The sequence below is a fragment of the Rattus rattus genome, chromosome 6, assembly GCF_011064425.1.
Source record: "Rattus rattus isolate New Zealand chromosome 6, Rrattus_CSIRO_v1, whole genome shotgun sequence".
NCBI classification, from domain to species: Eukaryota; Metazoa; Chordata; class Mammalia; order Rodentia; family Muridae; genus Rattus; species Rattus rattus.
This window is the reverse complement of record NC_046159.1, coordinates 105,508,235-105,530,704: the sequence shown is the minus strand read 5'-3', so window position 1 is coordinate 105,530,704 and position 22,470 is coordinate 105,508,235. Positions and strand designations below refer to the sequence as shown.

The 22,470-nt window shown below is 46.1% G+C and overlaps 1 protein-coding gene across 1 annotated transcript; it reads right to left on the bottom strand.

Annotated features, from left to right (window-relative positions):
* Window positions 1-1,166: 1,166 nt before the first annotated feature.
* On the bottom strand, window positions 1,167-21,652 carry Slc35b4 (solute carrier family 35 member B4). The gene is made up of 10 exons (XM_032906790.1): window positions 21,358-21,652; window positions 14,834-14,947; window positions 11,797-11,899; window positions 10,509-10,558; window positions 6,197-6,278; window positions 5,932-5,992; window positions 4,641-4,750; window positions 3,462-3,537; window positions 2,387-2,462; window positions 1,167-1,647 (listed from the first exon to the last, which is right to left on the bottom strand). Exons 1-10 carry the CDS (start codon window positions 21,432-21,434, stop codon window positions 1,401-1,403), a joined length of 996 nt encoding a protein of 331 aa, XP_032762681.1. The 5' UTR covers window positions 21,435-21,652; the 3' UTR covers window positions 1,167-1,400.
* Between the last annotated feature and the right edge of the window lie 818 nt (window positions 21,653-22,470).

Here is a 22,470-nt window from a genome sequence, read left to right as displayed (position 1 = left end):
TCAAAGAGCATCTTCAGATGCAGGAACAAAAAACTACAAGTGAGCCAAGGAGACAGGGAGAGCCGCATCTCAGTGTAAGAGCACAGTCTGCACATAGCGATGGAATGGAAGGCTGCCGTTCATGCGTGAGAGAGTCAGTGAGTTTCGCTGTTTGCAGAGGAGCAGATGGCTAGGTGAGGGTAATGAGGGTCTGGCTCTGAGAGAAGAAAAGAGGAAATGAACCAACATGGAGCCTTTGCTCTTCAATCACATACAATCCAGCTGAGGACACACAAGCACCATTTGCTATGCAACAGCGTTACTCTTCCTCAAGAGGATCCAGGAGAGGAAACTCGGACCTTCAGAATGATCAGCAGAAGAGGCAGGCCTGTTTCTGTATGTAAACATGTCTCATGCCACCTCTCATGCACACCCACCAAAAGCAGTCCCATATCAATGGGAAAATAGGACTCCATTCTGTGGCAGCTGGGCTTTGACCACTCTCACACCTGTGCATCAATCAATAAATCAATCATCGATGGCTTGACCGATGATAATTCTCAGGCCTGGTTACCAGGCCTTGACACCTCTCACAGACACACGTCTGAAACCCATGTGAATGTGTGGCCAGGTTCCCGGGGAAATAGTCTCTCAGGGTGCTAAAAGAGTGAGCTGTATTGGCCATGTTTCCTTCTCCATCTCCGTAACAGGCCAAGGGGCTTCACGTGGGAGATGGATGGAAAGGCCTCCCTCTTCTCCATCCACTTCCGAGTTTTCTTCCTGTCTACTGTGCAAGGATGGCTGCAGGACTGCTCTACCTACAGAAAGCAGCGGGTGAAAGAAGCATGTGGTCTGTGCACTGATTAAACAAATCATGTGAAATGTGTGTGGAGGGATCCACCCGTCTACTCCAGCATCACCAATGTCCAGCTCACGAATCTCAAGGGCTGTGCTCCTGGGGACAACTGCTTCTCTCTCACCACGCTGGAGAGAGTCCAGCCTCATTCCTGGGGTCTAATGTATCACCCGTCCACTGGATTGTTCAGGGCCTGACTGTGCCTAGAGCACTGACTGCGCTGCAAAGTGCTGAGGTGTGGAGGGTGACGGGAGGAGAGAGGTACATAGGCTGTCACAGCAAAGAGTCATCGGTAGCAACAAGTGCGACACAGGTAGAGAACTACAAGCTCTGAGAGTGGAAAGCAAATGCGGAAGCTTCCCGACAGTCTGCCTGGAAGCCTTGTTTGTTCTGTTTATTCTATCTCAGGGATGCCTATGTGGAGTCTACAAATGCTGCCATCCCGTCCTGTCAGAGGAAGCTCTGCTTCAATACTGTGGTAATTTGGCTTCAGCCCAGGTGAAACGATGGCCAGACCTGCAGCAGAGGCCACTCTCACATAACAGACCGTCTGTCCGGGCAGACCTCAGTCCTTCTTGTCGTCCTTTTGCAGCTGACTTTTTGTGGTCCCTAGGTTTTTCCACACCTCTGTGTACATTAAGGTCCCAATGAAGACAAACAAGGTGCCCAGCCAGTGCCACAGAGTGAACTGGTTCTGGAAGTACAGGATAGAAAAGATGAGGCTCACAAACTTGCGCAGAGTCACGACCAGTGTGACAGTGAGGGAGGTGCACTCTGTTGTAAGGATGAACACACCCCGGATGCACACGTATCTGCACGAGTGGTTAAGGCTGTTCTCTGTAAGCTAGGGTTAGTCCTGGCTTCCATTTGACAAGCTGAGAAAACATGATGATCACTCTGTGGACTCTCCTTAGCAGGACTCCCAAAGGACCCTGGCCCTGTCACTCCTAAGCCCATCACTTCGGATTGTCCTTACAGGTCATCTTCAAGAGAATGCCGGAGTGACACTCTCAGAAAGGTGATCCTACTCACCTTATTCTGTCTGGTCTGTGGCCCTCCAACCTCTCCTGGAGCTCTGTATGGCAAATCTATGAGGTTTCAGAAGGAGACAGTCAACCTCGATCTGCTTCAATATCTAAGGACGCCACGACTCTCACAGTAGTAAGGTCCTTCTAGTAACATAGTTACTTTTAAATTAGTCTTAAGTTGAAGTTTGTTTCAGAACTTTGCATCAACTCATAATAGTCATGAATAATAAATATTTCCTAGGACACCAGGAGCCTAGGCAGGGGTCCTGACTACTTCATCTCATAGCATGGCCAGCTGTGAGCCCATCCATGGTCCTGTTTCCTCTGTGTGACCTATCTGGCCTGCTGCACCATTCCTGTCTCTCTCCCTCCTACAGAGTGGCTTCACAAATGGGTCTGTCTGTCTCCAGCTTATCATATACGTCAAGGCAAAAACCCAAATTCATGTCCCCTACATTGTTAGACTAAATAATCCTCTGTCAAAGCAACACGGGGACACGAAGAGCAGAGGATTGAAGGATACTGAGTCACGACATTCATGAGGAGGTAGAACCACATGATGGGTACAGTCACTCCGAGGACTGGAACTTGATAGAGCTCTGCAGAGGTGAAGAGAGGACACAATCATGCCGGCCAGAGCAGTGAGACCTTGCATAGTTTGAACAAGGTTAGACAGGCAAAATCAGTAACAGGAACAGAAGCATCTTCCCTTAAAATACAGCTGGCATACGTCTCTTTACTTACCTGGTCTCAGCCCATGCTAACCACAGCGTGGAGCTCTATGAGGATTCCCAGGGTCACCACCAGCCGTGATATTAATAATGAGAACGATGCTTTGTCATTCAGAGCCTCGTGGTCTCTTTTTCACACTACTTTCATAACACATTTGTAGGTCAAAAGACAGATATAACACCAGCACGGGCAGAACAGGCCCGATGTGGTATAGCATGCATTTACTACCTGTGCTGTGTACAACATACAGCCTTGACTTAAACGGCTTTTCCTATTGTTTGCCTATCGCCGTAACCCTTTTAGATGATCAGGCTGTGTGTGAGGCCCTTCCAGGGGACTGACCGGCTGTCATCAACTTACCACGGAGTCACTCGAAAGCACAACAGCTCATCGGCATACAGACACTTCACACCGGTTTCCCATTTCATTTTTTAAAATTTTGTTGGTGATTACTTTATCTTGTTTATTTAATCTGTAGCTAGGAGACGAGCCTTGTCATCATTTTGCTCTGTCTAGTTTGGCGCCAAGGCGACGAGGATCTGTAAGCATCTCTGCCTTTCACGGCAGAAGAGAAACAGAGACAGCCGGGCTGCAGCCCAGCTTCCCAGGGCTCCAGGCCCAGCTGCACACCAGGACTACTTGTTTGCATTCTCAAAACATTTAATGTTCCAGGTTCAAATGCAAACACACAATGACATGGGGCATTCTTATTCATGGAGAATAGCAAAGAGCTTGGAAGAACTACGGATTAGCAGCCCCATCTGGACACCTGAGGTGCAGAGGTTTAGATGAACACGAGATGAAGGTGTAGCTGAGGCAAACATAAACGTGAGGCTTTGCCTCAGAGACTGTGAGGTAATACTTACCAGACTTATTGAACAGAACGACGTGGTCATAAATATCAGAGGCCAAGAAGATGAACCCGGGAAGTGGAAGGGCATGCTATGGGAGGAAACAGATCACACAGAGGAGACTGCAGACCCACCACAGCACAGTTAGAGTAGCTCTACAGTGACTCAAGCAGGCCAGGGAGCAAGAAAGCCCTGAGATGAGGTGTCTCGTGCCTCTGTGCCCTCAACATCATATGGGATGACATCGTATGGAGTCTGATGGTCACCATGGAGAAAACCAGGCAAAGGAGTAGGGTCCTTCCCTCTACAAGGGAAATGGGGACCTCAGCACACAGTCACTGTGCCCAAAAAGAGTTGCTACATATTAGATTTGAAGTTACATGGCCCACACAGATTTTAAAGGATTTAGATACCCGTAAGAAAGAGATGTGGGGACAATCTACAGACAGGAAGAGGCTAAAGAGGAAGAGGACATCAGTCTGCCACCCTCCACCCTCCTCACTACAGCTCAGGGTGAGATCAAGTCACAGTGACTCTTGCCGAGCTGTCACTGTGCTTGGCATTGCTCTCAATGAAAGATGCAAACCAAATAAAATGTTGACCTTTTAAAAATCCCCACCACAAACTCTAGCTCCAGGTGAATGTGTCAAATTGCCTGTAGGGATTAACTGCGCATGGGAGGGGCTGTCCCGGCCTCAGAGGGCAGTTAGCTCTCTGGCCATATTTATGCCATAGCAGTACAGAAGGGGAGGGAGGAGGAGGGCTACAGGGGCGAGTGCCCTGTGACCCCTTCCGATGAAGAAGCTCAGGTCCACACAATGACGGGAACCACCACATGGGTAAAGCCCCCTTCCCATCCCCCAACTGCCCCTCTGATGGCCACACTCCTGTCCTGCTCCTTGGGAACTATGTCTTCCTTCCAGCTTTCCATATTGGCTTAACAATTTTACCTATGGGGACTTTGTGGGCCTTGGCTCCTGGTTCTTTAAGCGTTTTATGTGGTTGGTCATGGTCATCTCGTATGAATACCTGTCATTCAAATTACACAGTATCCCCCTTCCTACAGTGCTCTGGGGTTCTGTCTAAAGGCTGGTTACAAATGAAAACACCATCTGTCAATCACACAACATTTCATTCAGTCCAACTTATCATAAGTTGGAAACTCCATCTCCTGGAGTTTAAGAAGTTGCTTACATTATAAAACAGTGCCTCCTTCGAGTGTTTCCCGAACTGTCTGTACAGAGTCTCCTGGAATATGCCCATCCTTGCCGACATCAGCAGAGCAAAGGTCAGTGCTCCAATCCCTAGAAGACGGCCACCACGTTACAAGATGCCTTTGCCCGTGCTTTCTCAAGGTGACAGTGTGAGTTCTAGTTCTGCAACTACCGTAAACTGTAAGATACGCAAACTTTACCACCCCAGTGCTTGCAGCCAGTCCTCTCTGGTTTCCCGCGTCCACATCCTTACACATATTTCTGTATACTAAAACAGGATGAGGCTGTCCACACATCTTTATACCCTGCCTCCTCAGGAGGTTCTCTGGACTTTTCCTTTATGTCCCTTAGTCAATGGGCTTTAGGTTCTGCACGTCACCCTATCATGTGCTTGTACCACATTTAAATGTCTTGATGTGGGACCAGTTAGATTTCCAGTTATTTTGTTGAAATCAATATACACAAAAACTTGAAATGTTACTTGCTTCCTTAGGATAAATTTTCATAAATGGAACTGCTGAGTCAAAGGTTAAAAAAAAAAACTTTAAGACCTTTAAAAAACTCAATACACAATATTTTTTGAGAAAGGCGATCGATTCGCTCTGCTAGCGGTTTGTACAAAAATGGCTGCTACTCTACTCTCACAGCAGCGAAGAACAGCAACTAAAGGGTTAATGTCCAAATCCCCGAAAAGGAGGGTACTCTCTCCTGTTATCTTCTTCACCCAATCAGAATTAGCCTTCTCCTGTTACTACCACAAACACTGCAGTGTCCCCTCCAAAGCCAAGTGGAGATGAGGCCCTGGGGGAGCTGTCTAATGAATTCCACACAGAGATGCTTGTATGTTTAAAAAAATCCTCATGAGAGCTGACTTGGGAACACTGCCATTTGGAGCACTTAACTTAAGAAGAAAATAAGCCCAAGAGTTAGAAATGCATCCCTGGGAAACTGAGTCAAGGGTTCTAACTTGCCCTTCTTTCACAGGTCCTTCTAGACTCCCTCCATGGTAGTCCTGAGGAGACTTCTCTCTATGCCAGTTACAGCCATGGGAAACATGGGCCTACACAGACCATGATGCCTAAAGAGTCGGCACAAGCCTCTTTTGATTTTTTGAACACTAAGGTTCAGAGATGTATTGGTCCCAAGTGCCACTCTCCTCCTTGGCATAATTAGTTTAGCCTAAACTTCTTGCCAAGAAACGTGTCCCACAGGAGAAGACTCAGCAAACAGAAGTGCAGAGGTAATTAGCTTTTTGTAAATACTGTACTTGCCTAGTAACCACCATGCAAATGCCTGGAATCCATCCTTGTCACTCAAGCTGGACTGGACGGTCTAGGAAATAAGAAAACACAGTGTCCAGGGACCAGAACTGCAAGCAACGTGCAGACATGCAGCTCTGCTGCCCGCTTCCTCCCGTTCCTCCTGAGCTGAGTCCTTGTATTACGTAAGCACTCAATTCCTGTCATTACTCATAGGTGTTTGATAATGAGGCCGGTGACAAGTAGTGAACAGAAATGATTTAAAGCTGACTCTTACCACCTGCTTTGCTGACATGAAAGTGCAAATAAATATCCCCGCAGACACCAGGGCAATGGAGGTATACTTGAACATACTGTATCTGAAAATAAGGATAAGACAGCTTAGGAAAGGACACGTCTCATGGGATCTACCACCGCACAGTATGCCATTCAAGTCCAAAGCTCTTTAGTATCACTGGGGGACTACTTTCCAGCAGTTGTCCTTAGCAGTCTGTGGACCAGCAGACAGTTTTATCAGAAAATGAAAAGAAAACAAAACCAGAAAACAGACACACACCAGAAGTCACCAGAAGTCACATGACATTGCATTCTGCTCTGCAACCTGCCCAGGCTTCACCTGTACCTGTGGCTTTTCCAGGCCTAAGAGCCCAGAATTGAGTCTACACACACACACACACACACACACACACACACACACACACCCACACCCACACACACACACACACACACACACACATATATCAGGCCTAAGAGCCCAGAATTGAGTCTACACACACACACACACACACACACACTATTCAAGTGGAACAAGAAATTATCAGGCATGAGACTCAAAACTTGGGGAATAATGCCCATTCAGGAAAGGGGTTTCTTTAAAACCAATCTGAATAACCTAAATGATTTTGTAACATGTAGGCAATGCTGGGTAAAGGAAGGAATAGAAGATTCATAGAGGGCAGGCAGCATAACTGGTGACATTTCGCATTAACTAAAACTGTATCATTATGATCCCCTCAGAGTTTTGGTAATCAAGGAAAAGGCCCCAGGAAGGAGAAAAAGAAATTAAATTCAGAGTGAGTCATTGTTCCTTTTCTACTCCAGTACATTGTACCTTTTGCTTACAATACCTCATCAAAGGCTGACTGGCCACGAGACAGAGAGGAATGAGAGGAGTCCACACAGAGAAGTGAGGTGAGGAAGTGAGGGGGAGTCCACACAGAGAAGTGAGGTGAGGAAGTGAGGGGGAGTCCACACAGAGAAGTGAGGTAAGGAAGTGAGAGGAGTCCACACAGAGAAGTGAGGTGAGGAAGTGAGAGGAGTCCACACAGAGAAGTGAGGTGAGGAAGTGAGAGGAGTCCACACAGAGAAGTGAGGTGAGGAAGTGAGAGGAGTCCACACAGAGAAGTGAGGTAAGGAAGTGAGAGGAGTCCACACAGAGAAGTGAGGTGAGGAAGTGAGAGGAGTCCACACAGAGAAGTGAGGTGAGGAAGTGAGAGGAGTCCACACAGAGAAGTGAGGTGAGGAAGTGAGGGGGAGGAGTCCACACAGAGAAGTGAGGTGAGGAAGTGAGAGGAGTCCACACAGAGAAGTGAGGTGAGGAAGTGAGAGGAGTCCACACAGAGAAGTGAGGTGAGGAAGTGAGAGGAGTCCACACAGAGAAGTGAGGTGGAAGTGAGGGGGAGCCCAGGAAGGGGTAAGAAGGGAGGACCACACAGAGAAGTGAGGTAAGAAAGTGAGAGGAGTCCACCCAGAGAAGTGAGGTGAGGAAGTGAGGGGGAGTCCACACAGAGAAGTGAGGTAAGGAAGTGAGAGGGGTCCACACAGAGAAGGGAGGTGAGGAAGTGAGGGGGAGCCCACACAGAGAAGGGAGGGAAGAAAGGGAGAGGAGTACACACAGGGAAGGGAAGTGAGAAAGGGAGAGGAGTCCACACAGAGAAGTGAGGTGAGGAAGTGAGGGGGAGTCCACACAGAGAAAGGAGGAGGAAGGAGGGGAGTCCACAGAGAAGTGAGGTAAGGAAGTGAGAGGGGTCCACACAGAAGCAGAGGTGAAGGAGGGGAGTCCACACAGAGAAGTGAGGTGAGGAAGTGAGGGGGAGTCCCCACAGAGAAGTGGGGGAAGGAAGTGAGAGGGGTCCACACAGAGAAGTGAGGTGAGGAAGTGAGGGGAGTCCACACAGAGAAGTGAGGTGAGGAAGTGAGAGGAGTCCACACAGAGGAGTGAGGTGAGGAAGTGAGAGGAGTCCACACAGAGAAGTGAGGTGAGGAAGTGAGGGGGAGTCCACACAGAGAAGTGAGGTGAGGAAGTGAGGGGAGTCCACACAGAGAAGTGAGGTGAGGAAGTAAGGGGGAGTCCACACAGAGAAGTGAGGTGAGGAAGTGAGGGGGAGTCCATTATAGAGAAGTGAGGTGAGGAAGTGAGGGGGAGTCCACACAGAGAAGTGAGGTGAGGAAGTGAGGGGGAGTTCACTATAGAGAAGTGAGGTGAGGAAGTGGAAGGGACTGGTTGGGAAGAGGAAGGGCTTAGCAGGAGTGGGAGATGGACACACGGGATGAACACAATCAAAATGCATTCTATATCTATACCTACCTATATCTATGTCTATAAATAGATATAGTTATATACATATATGAGTATGTGTGTATGAAATCATAACGTATATAGTTGACTGCATACAGTTAATATATGCTAATAGAACCCTGCATGTAAGAAATATATATGAAGAATATATAAAACCTTATGTATAAGGAAGAAAGGTAAGCCTGTGGTGGCAGGATATTTCCTTGCATGGACAAGGCCCTGGGTTTAATCCCCAGCACCAGGAGGGAGAGAAGGAGGGAGGGGAAGAATGAATATAGAAACGCTAGAGAAATTCCTGTTCTGTGGGTGGTCAAAGGCTCAGACTCAGCATAACAGATTCCAAATACTCTTAAGGGAAACAGATCCAAGAAGAATGCAGGACAGTGTGACAGTGTAAGACTGCATCAGGAGACGATAATGCCATATATATGGCACTGTGTGTGTGTGTGTGTGTGTGTGTGTGTGTGTGTGTGTGCGCGTGCGCGCGCACATGTGCAACCACCACCTCCCCCTTGAGCCTCAGACCTCAAGATATATATATATATATATAGAGAGAGAGATATATATATAGATATATATATATATAAAATCTTATGGGTTGGGGATTTAGCTCAGTGGTAGAGCGCTTGCCTAGCAAGCGCAAGGCCCTGTGTTCGGTCCTCAGCTCCTAAAAAAAGAAAAGAAAAAAAATCTTATTATGAACCAAATTCAAGCTTAAGAAGGAACACAGGTCTGTTCCAAGGTGAACTCTAGCTACCAACAAGTACGGTCTTCATCTTAAACGAAAACCCTGGTCATTTACTATATATGCTTAAAGCAGAGAGGACCACAAGAGAATGGATTTGGGGACTCCACAGCCTCTGGAGATACAGGACACAAGAAGGAGCCTATCAAAATAGGACAATTGTCCTTGCTTTGATATAGCCCTTATTACCTAAAAACTGTAGGTAACAAGCCGGTGGACGGGGTGACGCACACCTTGGATCCCAGCACTTGGGAGGCGGAGGCAGGGGGATCTCTGTGGGTTCGAGGCCAGCTGGTTGACATACCTAAGTCCAGGCCAGCCAGGGTGACATAATGAGACTGTCTCAAACAACAATCTCAAAACCAAAACCAACCCCTTTAGGTTCCCTCTCTGAGTGGGCGGATTCTTCCCCAGCCTAGAGAGCCCTAATACCGAGACTAGGAACCAGGCAATTGGAACATGGCAGCACTTGCACAGTTTTGGTTTTAACAGGGAAGGTGACCTTGCTGTGAGAAATCTTGTAGACTCTGTACTGTCTCCCTAATGTCCCTTCTCTTTGGCAGTGAGGGCTGAGGCTTGAGGGGGAGGTGCCCCTTCCGCCCCTTCTCCATGTCTACTGGGACTTTACTGGGACTTCTCTTAGCATTTAAAATGATTCCCTAGTTCATCACACTGATCAGCATCTTCTGTGTGGTAAATGCGCAGGTTAATGATAAGGGTGTTTGCAGCATGTGTAAGGCGCTGGGATTAGCCCCAGGAAAGCCAAGAATAAACTCAAATGGGCAACAAAGCACTTTCTCAGCAGCTGCCCGCAGACCTGCCATGCGCTCCCGGAAGTGCTCCATGTCCATTCCCCAATGTGCTTGACACTTGCCATGCACGGCTGCTCCATGTCTAAAATGCACCTAGCCAAAGTGGGAAAATACTGCATCTTATTTTGCTTAGATACCGTCAGGTCCACATGTGGCCAACAGTGACCATACTGCACACGGAGCTCTGTATGGACTAATGTTAGCTGGCAAAGCACTGAAGATTCAGTGATAACGAGAGCTTTTGTCCCCACAGGAAGCCACAGCGAGAGCCTCTGACCTGGTCAGTCGCCTTTAGAGAGTCATTGTTACCCATGATTCTTAGAGAAAGAACCCAGGAAAAGGCTGGTGGCCAAGAAGAGTCCGATCACCACCGTGGGAAGAGGGAAGGTGAGCAGTGCATGGAGGTGGCCTGGGATGTCACTTCCACATGCAGGACATGAAGGGGTGCTGTTACCTTTTCTTCAAAATGATAATTCCTAGAATCATGTTGGCAATCAGAGAGCCCTGTAAAAGAAGAAAAGGTCGGGGGTTTTAGCGCACTAGGGAAAGCTTCATGATTCATGACGGGGAGGAAAAGTGGTGAAGGAAAATGTGGGGTGAAGGAGGAAGAGTCACTAAGGCAAAATAAAATAAAATAAAATAAAATAAAAATCTGTCCCGTGAAACAATAAAATCATTGCAAGATACAATATGAATAAAAACGATCAATTCTTAGGGCTGAAGGATGGCTTAGCAGTTAAGAGCACTGGCTGCTCTTCCAGAGGTCCTGAGTTCAAATCCCGGCACCCACATGGTGGCTCACAACCATCTGTAATGAGATCTGATGCCCTCTTCTGGTGTGTCTGAAGACAGCGACAGTGTACTCACATAAAATAAATAAATAAATAAATAAATAAATAAATAAATAAATAAATAAATAAATCTTTTCTTAAAAGAGGTGTGGGTTCTGAAAAGGTCAATTTAACGTCATAACAAAAGCCATGACTGACAGGACTAGATGGTCTCTTGGACCTGCTCTGTCACATTTCCCATGTACTGACTTCCAGGGAGCTTTCCCTGCCTCCATCCTCAATTAAGAAAGGCAGGCAGGGATCTCCCTCTCCTCTGGAAAGGTGTCCGAGTGGTGTGTGCCAATGTCTGGAAGGCCTCTTCCGTCACTGTAATTATTTCACGAGAGTCCCTGTAGGAACAGGACTCTTAATCGCACAGAGGTCTAAGGCAGCAAGACATGGTATTCCGGCCAGCACCCCTTCTGCAGACCGCTGCGGCCCCACCTACGCGCCCCTCGCTGCCTTCCCTGCTCTTCGGGGACACTGGCTCCTATTCGCACACCAGCGAGAGACGGCTCTCACACTGGAGTGACGAGATGGGTTATCACACGAGAGACTCCAACAACTGTCCTGCAGGTGTGGTGGGACAAGCCTGTAATCCGGCACCCAGGAGGCTGAGGCAGGAGGATGGAGAGGTCCAAGCCAGCCTGAACTACAAAGCACAACACTGCACGGCAGAGGGTAGGGGAAAACAAGAACAAAACTCCCACAGTAAGTGTGAGTTCAGAGGCAGCCAGAGGAAGGAACCGGAATTCCCCAGAGAATTTTTAATTTGATTAAAAATATTATTAAAGTCATATATGAACCTGAGATAAATCAAAGTAAGGCACTCAGGTCTCCTTCCCCGGCCGCTCTCCGCCTCACAGTGCGGATGAAAGCCATCCTTGTCCACACTGGGCAGGTGGCACTTACGGATCTGAATATCATGTGGAGCGGCATGGCGATGTTCAGGTTCAGGGCATAGTTGTTCACCACGCTGACCGTGAAGAACATGGTCACCATGATGGCATAGTACCTGCAGTGACAGAGAACAGCCCACAGACCCACTGCCTCAGGAAACTCCAGGACAGAAGGAACACATATATTTGGCTTACAAGACATTTGGAGTAGAGAGAACCATTATTACATAGTCAAAGATGAAATACGTATCCAAATACGTGACAGAGCCAGACTAGCATGGGCAAGGTCTGAACTATTGAATGTTAAGGAAACACTTGAATACTTTTCAAATCACTTAGAACCAGGTTTTATAAAAATTGGCTAACCAATAGCAAGAGAGTTTACGTGACAGATAATCCTTTCTAATATTTAATCTCCTTGTAGATACATTTCATAGCTCTCTGGCAAATGGCTACCTTAAATAGATCCTATACAGATATGTATATATCACTAACTTTTTCTTCATTTTGGAAAAAGCAGACCCCAGAGATGTGCTAAGTCAAGCTCATGCTCAGCCTAGACACTGTGACAATTATTCCACAGGCTGAGCCGGGAGGCTCTAAAGTAATGAAGCCGCCCCTTGATTTGGATAGAACTTAAGATACTTAAAATCAGAGTATTTTACTTCATTTTATTTCATTTTTGAAAGACAAGGGCTCTCTGTGCAGCCCTGGATGGCTCTGTAGAGCATGGTGGTTTTTACCGGCTCCTCCCGTCTGTGCCTTCGAAATGCAGGGATTAAAGGCGTGTGTCACCACTGCCTGGCCAGAGTCTGTCATTTCAGAATTCACAGGTCTTAAATTAAGATAAAAATTAAAAACCAAACCCTAGGGGCTGCAGATGTAGCTCCATGTACAAGAGTGGCTTGTTTAGTACGGAGGAGGCCCTGGGCTGCACTGCCAATGCCACATAAAGTCAGGAAGCAGAAGGATCGGGAGCTCAAGGTCATGCTCAGCTCCACCCCAGGTAGCGCTAACTAAAGAGACTCCATCTTGAAAAGTCCTGTGGTCATGACTTAGTAGGAAAGGGAGACTATGGGTGAGAAAGGGCAAGCAAATAGATGAAAACATTTTATATTTGAATGTTTCCATCTTTCCTAGGAAATAGTCAAGATAGTTATATCAATTTGTCATGTTCTTGTGGGTCAAGGGATTACATATCAGCAATTTCATGATTCATTCAAAAATATTTTTTTTTTTTTGTTCTTTTTTTTCGGAGCTGGGGACCGAACCCAGGGCCTTGGGCTTCCTAGGCAAGCGCTCTACCACTGAGCTAAATCCCCAACCCCTTCAAAAATATTTTTAAAACTTTAAATAAATGCCTAGACAATCCAGGGCAAATGTAAACAATGGTTCTGTACTGTTCATAAAATATTCACCCTTGGGCACGGATTCTGAACAGCTTTGTGTCTGCACATCTGAAGAATAAAACAGCCCTGAGTCTTACGCTACCTTTCTGTTTTGTTGCTGGACAGACAGCCCCGTGGGTAAGCACAGCCCAGGCCATGTTAACTAACAGTCTGAGGAACTTGACAACTAACATAGAGAAGAACGCACCAGGCATGCAGGACCACTGGTGTCAGCCTCCCCACAACTTCTAAGTCACATCTGTTAGTCAGTCTACAAGTCTTCTTGCCAAATGTCCTCATGATGGGATGCCACTGGGAAGCAGCATTTATCAAGGTCTTTCAGGATAATTAATTTTTTTTTTTATTCTTTTTTTCGGAGCTGGGGACGGAACCCAGGGCCTTGCGCTTGCTAGGCAAGTGCTCTACCACTGAGCTAAATCCCCAACCATGATAATTAATTTTTTTCCATGTGGCTACTAATATAACACAGCCTAGAAACTGTTTGTGGAGATGAAAGACCTAAGCAAAATAAAATAATCACTGTAAGGGGATATGTTAATTAAGATGAGACCATGGGGACTTAACAGCAGTAAGACCCATAACGACATGGTAGAGGCGGGCGGACATGTTGGTGCACACCTTTAATCTCAACCCTCAGGAGGCAGGGGCAGGTGGATCTCTGTGAGTTTGAGACTAGCATGGTCTATGATGTGAGCTCCAGGCCAGCCAGTTACGTTTGAGAGGACCCTGTAGAGGTTGAAATGGGAGCACTAGTTAGCCAGCAGGGGTGCTGTTATATACATTTGTTACCACCAAACACCCTGCTCCAAGAAAACAGTGGAGGGAATCACAAGATCCAAAGACGTTTAAGAAACCCAGATGGTCAGATCCCCTGTGATGCAAACGCTGGCCTGCGGGAGCAGAGAGTTCATGGGGACACTAAACCCAAAGGAAGGTGACAAAAACTTAAGGTAAACATTAGTAAAGCTCAGCAAGCTACAAAGGAAGGCAGTGAAAGGACAAGGGTGAGCTTGAGTGCTTGGAGACATTCACAGGGCAATGTCACACCCAAGGACACTGAGTGACACCGCTCTCCTGAACACTTGCTACTAGGAGGACACCTCCATCAAGTCGTCCCACACGGGAACAATGGCATTCGGCCTGCGGAGACACCTGGTCTGATAGACGGAGGTCTGGCATTAACAACTTTTCCTTAGCTTGTCAATCATTTTCTTTTAATTGAAGTGAAAGTCACACAACATAAAATTACCCATTGGTGAGCAAAAAGTCAGTGACATTTAGTGACTTGCCATGCTGTATACTTATTGCTTCCTTGTTTCCAAAAGCCAATTATTTTCAAGATGCTTAACGATACCACTCAGCGTGATGAATAATTCTACCAATACAAAGGACGGATACATAAGTATTGTGGTCACCCTAGTCCTTCTGACCCTGTATTATACATACACACTTATCCCCATCACAGATACTTAAATGTAGTGGGCAGGAATTTCATCCTAAAAATAGGTTTCTAGAACATAACAATGCAGTTCACGAAACGCCTGTCCACTGTTACCCAAACGTGAGAAGCATGCAGCTCATACTTGTGCCGGTACCGCTTTTAGGTTTCAAAAAGACTGAACAAGACTGAACGTGCCAGACCTTATTGGGATAGCTGGTGGCTTCCTTCCCAAGTCAGCTTCAAAAAGGAAGCCTTCCACAGCAATAAATAAGAACTGGGCAAACGTGACGATGTTCCCGCATCCTGGATGTGTGCTGCAGTGAATAACAGAGAGAAAAAATGAGGCAAGACGCAAATAAAAAGCATCAGAACCCGTTAATATTTACAGCACCAAAATAATAGAGTGGATAGATTTCAGCAGCCTACCGTCCTTCATCTTGGCTCTCACATCCCATGGGTCACACTGGTCAGATGGTGACAGGGATGTGGCTTTAGACTATCCCCAATGAGTGACAAACAGTTCTTGGGATGAGAAAGAGGCTTGCTATTTAAATAGGGCACAGATACGTGTCTGTACATAAATCAACATAATTGTGTGTCTATGTAAGGGTGATTAAGAAAAACTATCAAAAAGTGGTTCTGGGGATGGATCAGTAAACTAAAACTGACTGTGCATGGCAGTTCTCCACAACTCCTACCGTGGTGAGCCAATATATTACAGTCAAGAGATAGCCCTGGAATTCAACAGGTCCTCTTCAGTGCTCTATGGAAGAGCTGCGAGTCTTCCACGGTGACATTAGGAACACATGTCAGAAAGACATTTCTGACATCCCTCGGGAGACTCTCTGAAGTGCTGACAGTTTTCTTGAACCGCCCCTCCCCCAATTCTGTTCTATCAGGAAAGATGTCCCAAGTGAGCAGTATTAACAGCTTTAGAGTCTGTCTTCATCTTAACCAAAGACACCCACCTGACAGCACTGAACGGAGGCTCATTAAAGCAATTATACATCAACACCATGCTATCTACCACAGTCAACTCCATTCTCTACTGGTGCCATGAATGCTAAACACTAACGGCAAGATAGACAAACTCAGCACTGGGGCCTTGAACACGCTACTCGTCCTAATTAGGATTACTATTTTTGTGATGAGACACCATGACCAAAGCAATGTGGAAGAAAAAGGTCTATTAGACTCACATATCCACATCAGTGTTTATTATTAAAGGAGGTCAGGGCAGGAACCAATGCGGAAGCCATGGATGGGTGCTGCTTACTGGCTTGACCCCGTGACTAGCTCAGCCTGCCTTCTTGTAGAACCCATGACCCCCACAGGAATAGCACCAACCACAAGGCACAGGGCCCTCTACCATCAACCACTGATTAAGAAAATGCCCTACAGGTTTGTCTACGATCCAATCTTATGAGAGCATTTTCTCAATTGAGGCTCCTTCTCTCCAGTAACTCTATCTTGTATCAAGCTAACATAAAACTAGCCAGCATACTAGTCAGGCACGCTACCACTGAGCTGTCTCCCCAGTGCAAACCCTTAACCACACCCCTCATACACAGTAACAGGCAAGGAGTGCACCAATCCACCAGAGCTAGGCTTGCCATCTGAAACAGACACGGTGCTGTACTTAAAGCTCTGCTGCCTGTGAAGGTTTCTTGAAACCTACCGCCTTAGACACAGTTCAACAATTTGTCTTTCAGAGTTACTTGGTTCAAGAGACAAGGCTAAACTTTGTAGGGACCCATAAATGATTGTGTAAGACAATCACCTCATTCAAGACTCTAATTAAAACCATTCGTCAGTGCAAGAGAGCAGACATTTAACTCTAGATGGTTCCCAGCACAGTGCTAGTCAGTTCTGTCCTGGTTGATCCCGGGAACCCATGGGCCAGGCTCAGCATGACAGTGCAAGCATATAAAGCTAGCATTGTGGGTGAGCAAGGCAGTGTTTTTCTCAAAATTATAAGGAATAAAAAAAGGAAAGGGGCCAGGGGTTTAGCTCAGTGGCACTGCCCAACACTTACTTAGTGTGGAGGAAGCACTGGGTTCAACTTCCAGTACTGTGAGTGGCAAGCGGACAAAGGAAGGAAGAAGCCATGTGAAGCCTGCGTTCCTGGAGAGCTTCACCCTCCCAGACCCGATTTCACTGTCCTGGGGTGGGGCCCTAAGAATCTATAGACTTTCAAGGGTCCCCTACTGGATCCCGATGGGAAAGGAGTGTGCCTGTACTTGTGCATGCCAGAGGTGTGTTGTGTGATCGTGACGGCAGAGCTGAGAATCATGATGCTCCATGTTGTTTCCTGCTGACATGCAAGGGCACCTCTGTCACTTAGTGTGTGGTATGGAAGACAGTAAACTTCCAGATCCCACTTTCTTTAAAATGGCAACAATGTGAGTGCTTATCTCTCTATTGTTATTGTTGCACAGATAAACAGAGCCCAGAGAGGCACTTAACGGTTTCTGCCACATATTAGAAAGGCAACTAAACCCAGGAAGTTGACCAACCTAGGCTCCTACACACTGAGAGGTCTTCAAAATAGCGACAGTCCTTTCTCTTTCTGTGTGTGTGTGTGTGTGTGTGTGTGTGTGTGTGTGTATGTGGGTATGTGTATTGTGTTCATGTGTACATATGAATGTTTGCATGTATGAGAGTACACTTGTGGACATGTACACATGTAAGCTTGATGTACCAAGGTTGATGTCCAGAATCAGCCTTAATGGTTCTTCAACCTCATGCACTGAGGCAGGATATTTCAATCAACACCAGAACTCACAGAGGTAGCCAGTTTGCTCTGGGATCAGCTGTCTCTGCCTTTCCAGGCTTCCAGGCTGGAATTACAGGCATTTTATGTGAGTTCTGGGGATCAGCACTGTACTGGCTGGTTGTGTGTGTCAACTTGCCACAAGCTGGAGTTATCACAGAGAAAGGAGCCTCCCTTGAGGAAATGCCTCCATGAGACCCAGCTGTAAGGCCTTTTCTCAATTAGGGATCAATGGGGAGGGCCTAGCACCTTGTGGGTGGTGCCATCCCTGGGCTGGTGGTCCTGGGTTCTGTAAGAGAGCAAGCTGAGCAAGTCAGGGGAAGCAAGCCAGTAACATCCCTCTGTGGCCTCTGCATCAGCTCCTGCCTCCTGACCTGCTTGAGTTCCAGTCCTCACTTCCTTTTTGATGAACAGCCATGTGAGAGTGTAAGGTGCTTCTTGGTCGTGATGTTTGTGCAGGAATAGAAATCCTGACTAAGACAGGCACTCTGGTCCTTACTTTGTACAATGAGCACTTTAACCATGAGCCCCTCTTTAGCCCATTAGCCCTTTTAAACAATCACACCTGACATGTTTTGTTTTTTCCTTTATAAAATGAAAGCTATATTGTCATGAGAATCCAATAAGAAAATATGCATCAAGTGCAAAGCACCACACTGGAGAATCAATACTTCTCTGGCTTTCCCTTCCACTTTCTACTGAAAGCTTGGGCCAAAGTCCTTACAGAGTAGTTATGGGGAAGCTACTCTGCACAGTGAGGAAACGCTCTCTCTCAGTGGGCAGGACCTGGATCTCTGCCCTCGAGAAAAAGAGAAGAAGCACTTGGGAGTCAATCATGAACTATAGGCAGCAAGAACACAGTGCCATCGTGAAATGGTCAAAGGATGGACTGTGTCCCTATACACACACACACACAGACACCACCAACACCACCACACACACACACACACACACACACACACACACACACACACACACACACACACGAATAGAGGTCCAGAGAAAAGACAGATGTCATTATTTTGAAGATCTCTCAGTGTGTAGGAGCCCCTTGGGACAGAGTCTGGCCTTCACTCAAGCAAGTCAACAGGGTTGGGCAGGCCTCACTTTAAGCAAATGTGCTCATATATTTAGTATTTGTGTAAAAGATTTTAAAAGTTTAAAAGGTTTACAATTGTGCCCTTCATATGATCTTTGCTATTTCCCTTTACTTATCCGCATTTCATGGCTAAGGACGTGGAAGTCACATGTACTGGGTTAGATCGGACTTCATGGTGAATGCCTAGGGCTGGTACATCACTGCTACTATTGCCAGGGTTTAGATGTGCAACCATTACCACCCCTTAATCATAGGGCACCACAGAGGATGTCTCACCAGGAACCACGTTCCTGTTCTCCCTCCCACTGGGTCCTCTGATAATTCTATTCTACTTCTTGTCTTTCCATAGGAGATGTATGATGTATTCCTACGAATTCTTTAAGCTAATGCAGAGAGCATTTGAGGGATACACTGCTGGCACAGTTCAAGGGGAAGGGTTCTTTTAACTGGAATAATTCGTTTTAAAGCCTCAAAATAAAAACTTGAAATGTTTTCCCAGAATCTTTCCTTCTCTTAAACTTTATTTAAGACTTATAACCATCAATTGCAGACACCTTTTCTTACTTGGGATTTTCTTTGGCAAAAACCCAAATTCGATTTAAAAAAATAGCAACTTTGAAGGGAATGACTTGGGCAGATCTTTCTTTCTTTCCTGGACATAAAACTTTCTTATTTAACTCAATGTCATGTACTAAAGGGGAAAATAAAATCTTTCAGATTGTTATCCCGATGTTAAGACACACAATACCTTACCTGTTTCATTGGCTGTGTGTGTGTGTGTGAGAGAGAGAGAGAGAGAGAGAGAGAGAGAGAGAGAGAGAGAGAGATGCTTTCAAGGTTAGCATATGCACCTTAAGAAGGGAATCAAGATCTCACTTATTACTGTGAAGCTGCTTATGCTGTGTACAAGGTTTGTACTTTATCACTGGCACCAATTAAAGGTCTACAAAAGTCAGCAAGAAGAAACTGAAGCTGTTTTTCAGTTGGGGAAAAATGGCTCAACACTCCCTTCTTTCAACAAGTCTTTCAGCCTTTGTATTCAGAGCGACACCTCAGTGTTCCAAGGAAGCCATTTCAAAAGCCCAGCTCCTGCTTTATAATGAGCTTTCTGTGGTAATTCCTCAAGATCAAAGCCACAAATTTCAAGATCATATCTAGAAAGAACTTTAAAGACTATCTGGCCCAATCAAGTCAGATTTCACGGCTCTACAGTGGGAAGTCAGAGTTTACTTAAGCAAATCAGGCAATACGGTGCTATCAGTCTCATGGACTATACACTACATTAATAAGCCCCCTTCCTTACCTCTTAAGGAAAACTCTCAGTTGTGCACAAAATGCAGATTTACAAAGAAACTTTTCTGGACTACCACAAAAAACAAACAAACAAAACAAAACAAAACAAAACAACAACAACAACAACAACAAGCCAATGTATGCCTGTACTTTAACAAATTGTAAGGGAGAAGGCAAGGCAAGCCACCTGTGTGCAGCCAGTGTTCCTCATGCATCTCATTCAAAACCATGGGAATGAAGGAGCTATCACCCACCCGTATGATGGTTGCTAACAGTGCTGTAGCCAAGAGCTCCTAAGCTAGAACACAGAGATTTCCCCTAATTTAGTGGCATATTCAATGCAATTATCTGATTTTGTTTCTATAGCTGGCCTGAATATATCACCTTCTTATTTAAAAATATATTAAATATATCAAATTCCAAAGTCTCCTTCCTTTAAAGTATATTTTCATTTTCATATTCTTATCCATTCCCAAGACAATCAATCTTCATCAATACTCTGCATAATAAAATGATAAGTTCTCTAATGGTAAACAATAACCCAGAGTTGACCATTAATAAACTGCTTACTTCACAAGGGCTTAAACCAACAGTATCAAATAGAATACACTGCTACCAGACATCACACTATGTTCAAAACTCAAGTTCAAAAATGAAAGGGATCTGGAAATGTTACTGGGTTAGGAGCTTGGAGAGACATCTTCGACCCCATTTCTTGCTCTGCCACTCTTTCAGCAAAATAATGTAACTCTTGATCACAGGGTTGTTCCGATAGTCAACCAACACACAGCAGAGAGATTCAGAAGCATGCAGGCTGAACTAAGATAGTATTCAACTGCCTGGAAAAGGAGACCCAGAGAAGCTAAGTAACTGGCCAAGGCTATATAGCCAGAGGAGCCAATCCTGAAATTACTAACTCGAGCTGTTAAGTCCTAATTGGTTTCCAGTCCACCTCCTGTCTCTTTTCTAACTTCTGCCTACTGAACTTTGCACATTGTTACCCAACAGTATTCGTAAGACACTACCACAAAGCCAACCCTGTTCCCAAATACATTTCAAAAGTGCACGCTTCTCAACTAAAGACTGTAATGTGCTAAATGCTCAGGGACCATGGTGACATCACTCACACGAGTCTAAGTGCTCACAACCATCTTTTTCTACGACCAATAAAAACAAATGCTTTGCAAGACATGTCAACACACACGCAAACGAAACTTTCTTTGCTACGTGTACAAAACAGGACTGTGAGAAACTTTTGCTCCAGATAGACACGTGTCATTCATTGACTAGGCAGCGAAAGGCGCTACAGTTGGATGAGTAGTAAGGAGAGGGGCTCCTTGAGACCTAGGATCAGTCACATGAAAAAGTCTCCAGGCTTCAAACTCCCAAAGTGTGGCATCGAGATGCCGAGAGCACCGTGGATGTAACCTGGAGGAGTGCCAGGGTTGCGGAGTTGCTGCCTGCGTGGGTGTCCCGTATAGCGGGGTAGGGAGGGGGCTAGGGCGAGCAGCCCCGGACCAGCCTGGAGAACCTGGGCGCGGCCCGAGAGGGTCACTCACCGGGCCAGCAACTCTAGGAAGATCACATTACTGCAGCAGCCTGCGAACACCAGGCCCACCGCGAAGGCCGGGCGCATGGCCGGTGCGGGGCACGGGGAGCCAGCGCGCAGAAAAAGCGCCCTTCCAGATCGCTACCCTAGAAAACCCGCGCGCAACATCACCACGGCCAGCAGTTCCCTCTCTGAGGACCTTCTTGATCAACTCTTCCTCTGCGGCTGCTACAGACGCGGCCAGACAAGGAGCTGTAGTTCTCAGTTTTACCCAGTCCCATTCATTTGAGGGGCTGTCCAAGGGCTGTCCAAACTACATGTCCCAGCAGAACGCGCGCCTTTACGGCAGGCGTGAAAAAAACAGGCAAGTTTCCCGGAAGCCTCGCGTGATCCAATGCCGCACTGCCTTCTGGGAAATGAAGTCCCAATGCTGTTCGTGTTCCGTCGGGAATGAGATTCAACAAAATAGCTTGTGTGTTCTAGACTTGTGACTACTCATTAGAGTATTCTAGCATCTGAAACAACTCACCTGGAACTGAGCGAGCGTAGAAATTCCTGTAAAATCTAAACAGACTTCTAGGAAAACAGTGAACCCAAAAGTTTTGAGGTTGAGCCTTGGCTTGAACTGCCTATTTAGAGCATCGGTTTAGTACTCCACTCTCATCATAGGGGTAAATAGGCCTGTCTTAGTACTAGTTGTTGAAGAAAAGACTAGCATAGTAAGTGTATTGCTTTATGTTGTGATTTTTGTGGAGGCGCCGAGCACATATTTATTGTCTTATGCTGGCATTTTGCCAGCTTAAGGTGCTCATGAAATAGTGAGTTTGTTTTAACTCATAAAAGGTGTTCTTGTTCCTATTCTCCTTTTAAAGACAGACGGTTCCAATTTCAGAATGCATTAGTGCTTATTGAAAATTCAGAATTCAGGACCGCACATAAGAAGTGTAATTCAGAAAAGTCCGAGGCTAGCTCAGTAACCCATCATTTAGAGCATGCACGCCCAGGGTTCAGATAAGATCACGACTTGGGGAAACCTCTATGAAGTCTGTTGTGAATCTTGAGGAAAACTTCACAGTGTTTACGTTTATCCCCTAATTTGCCTCCCGTCCTGTGGATGCAATTA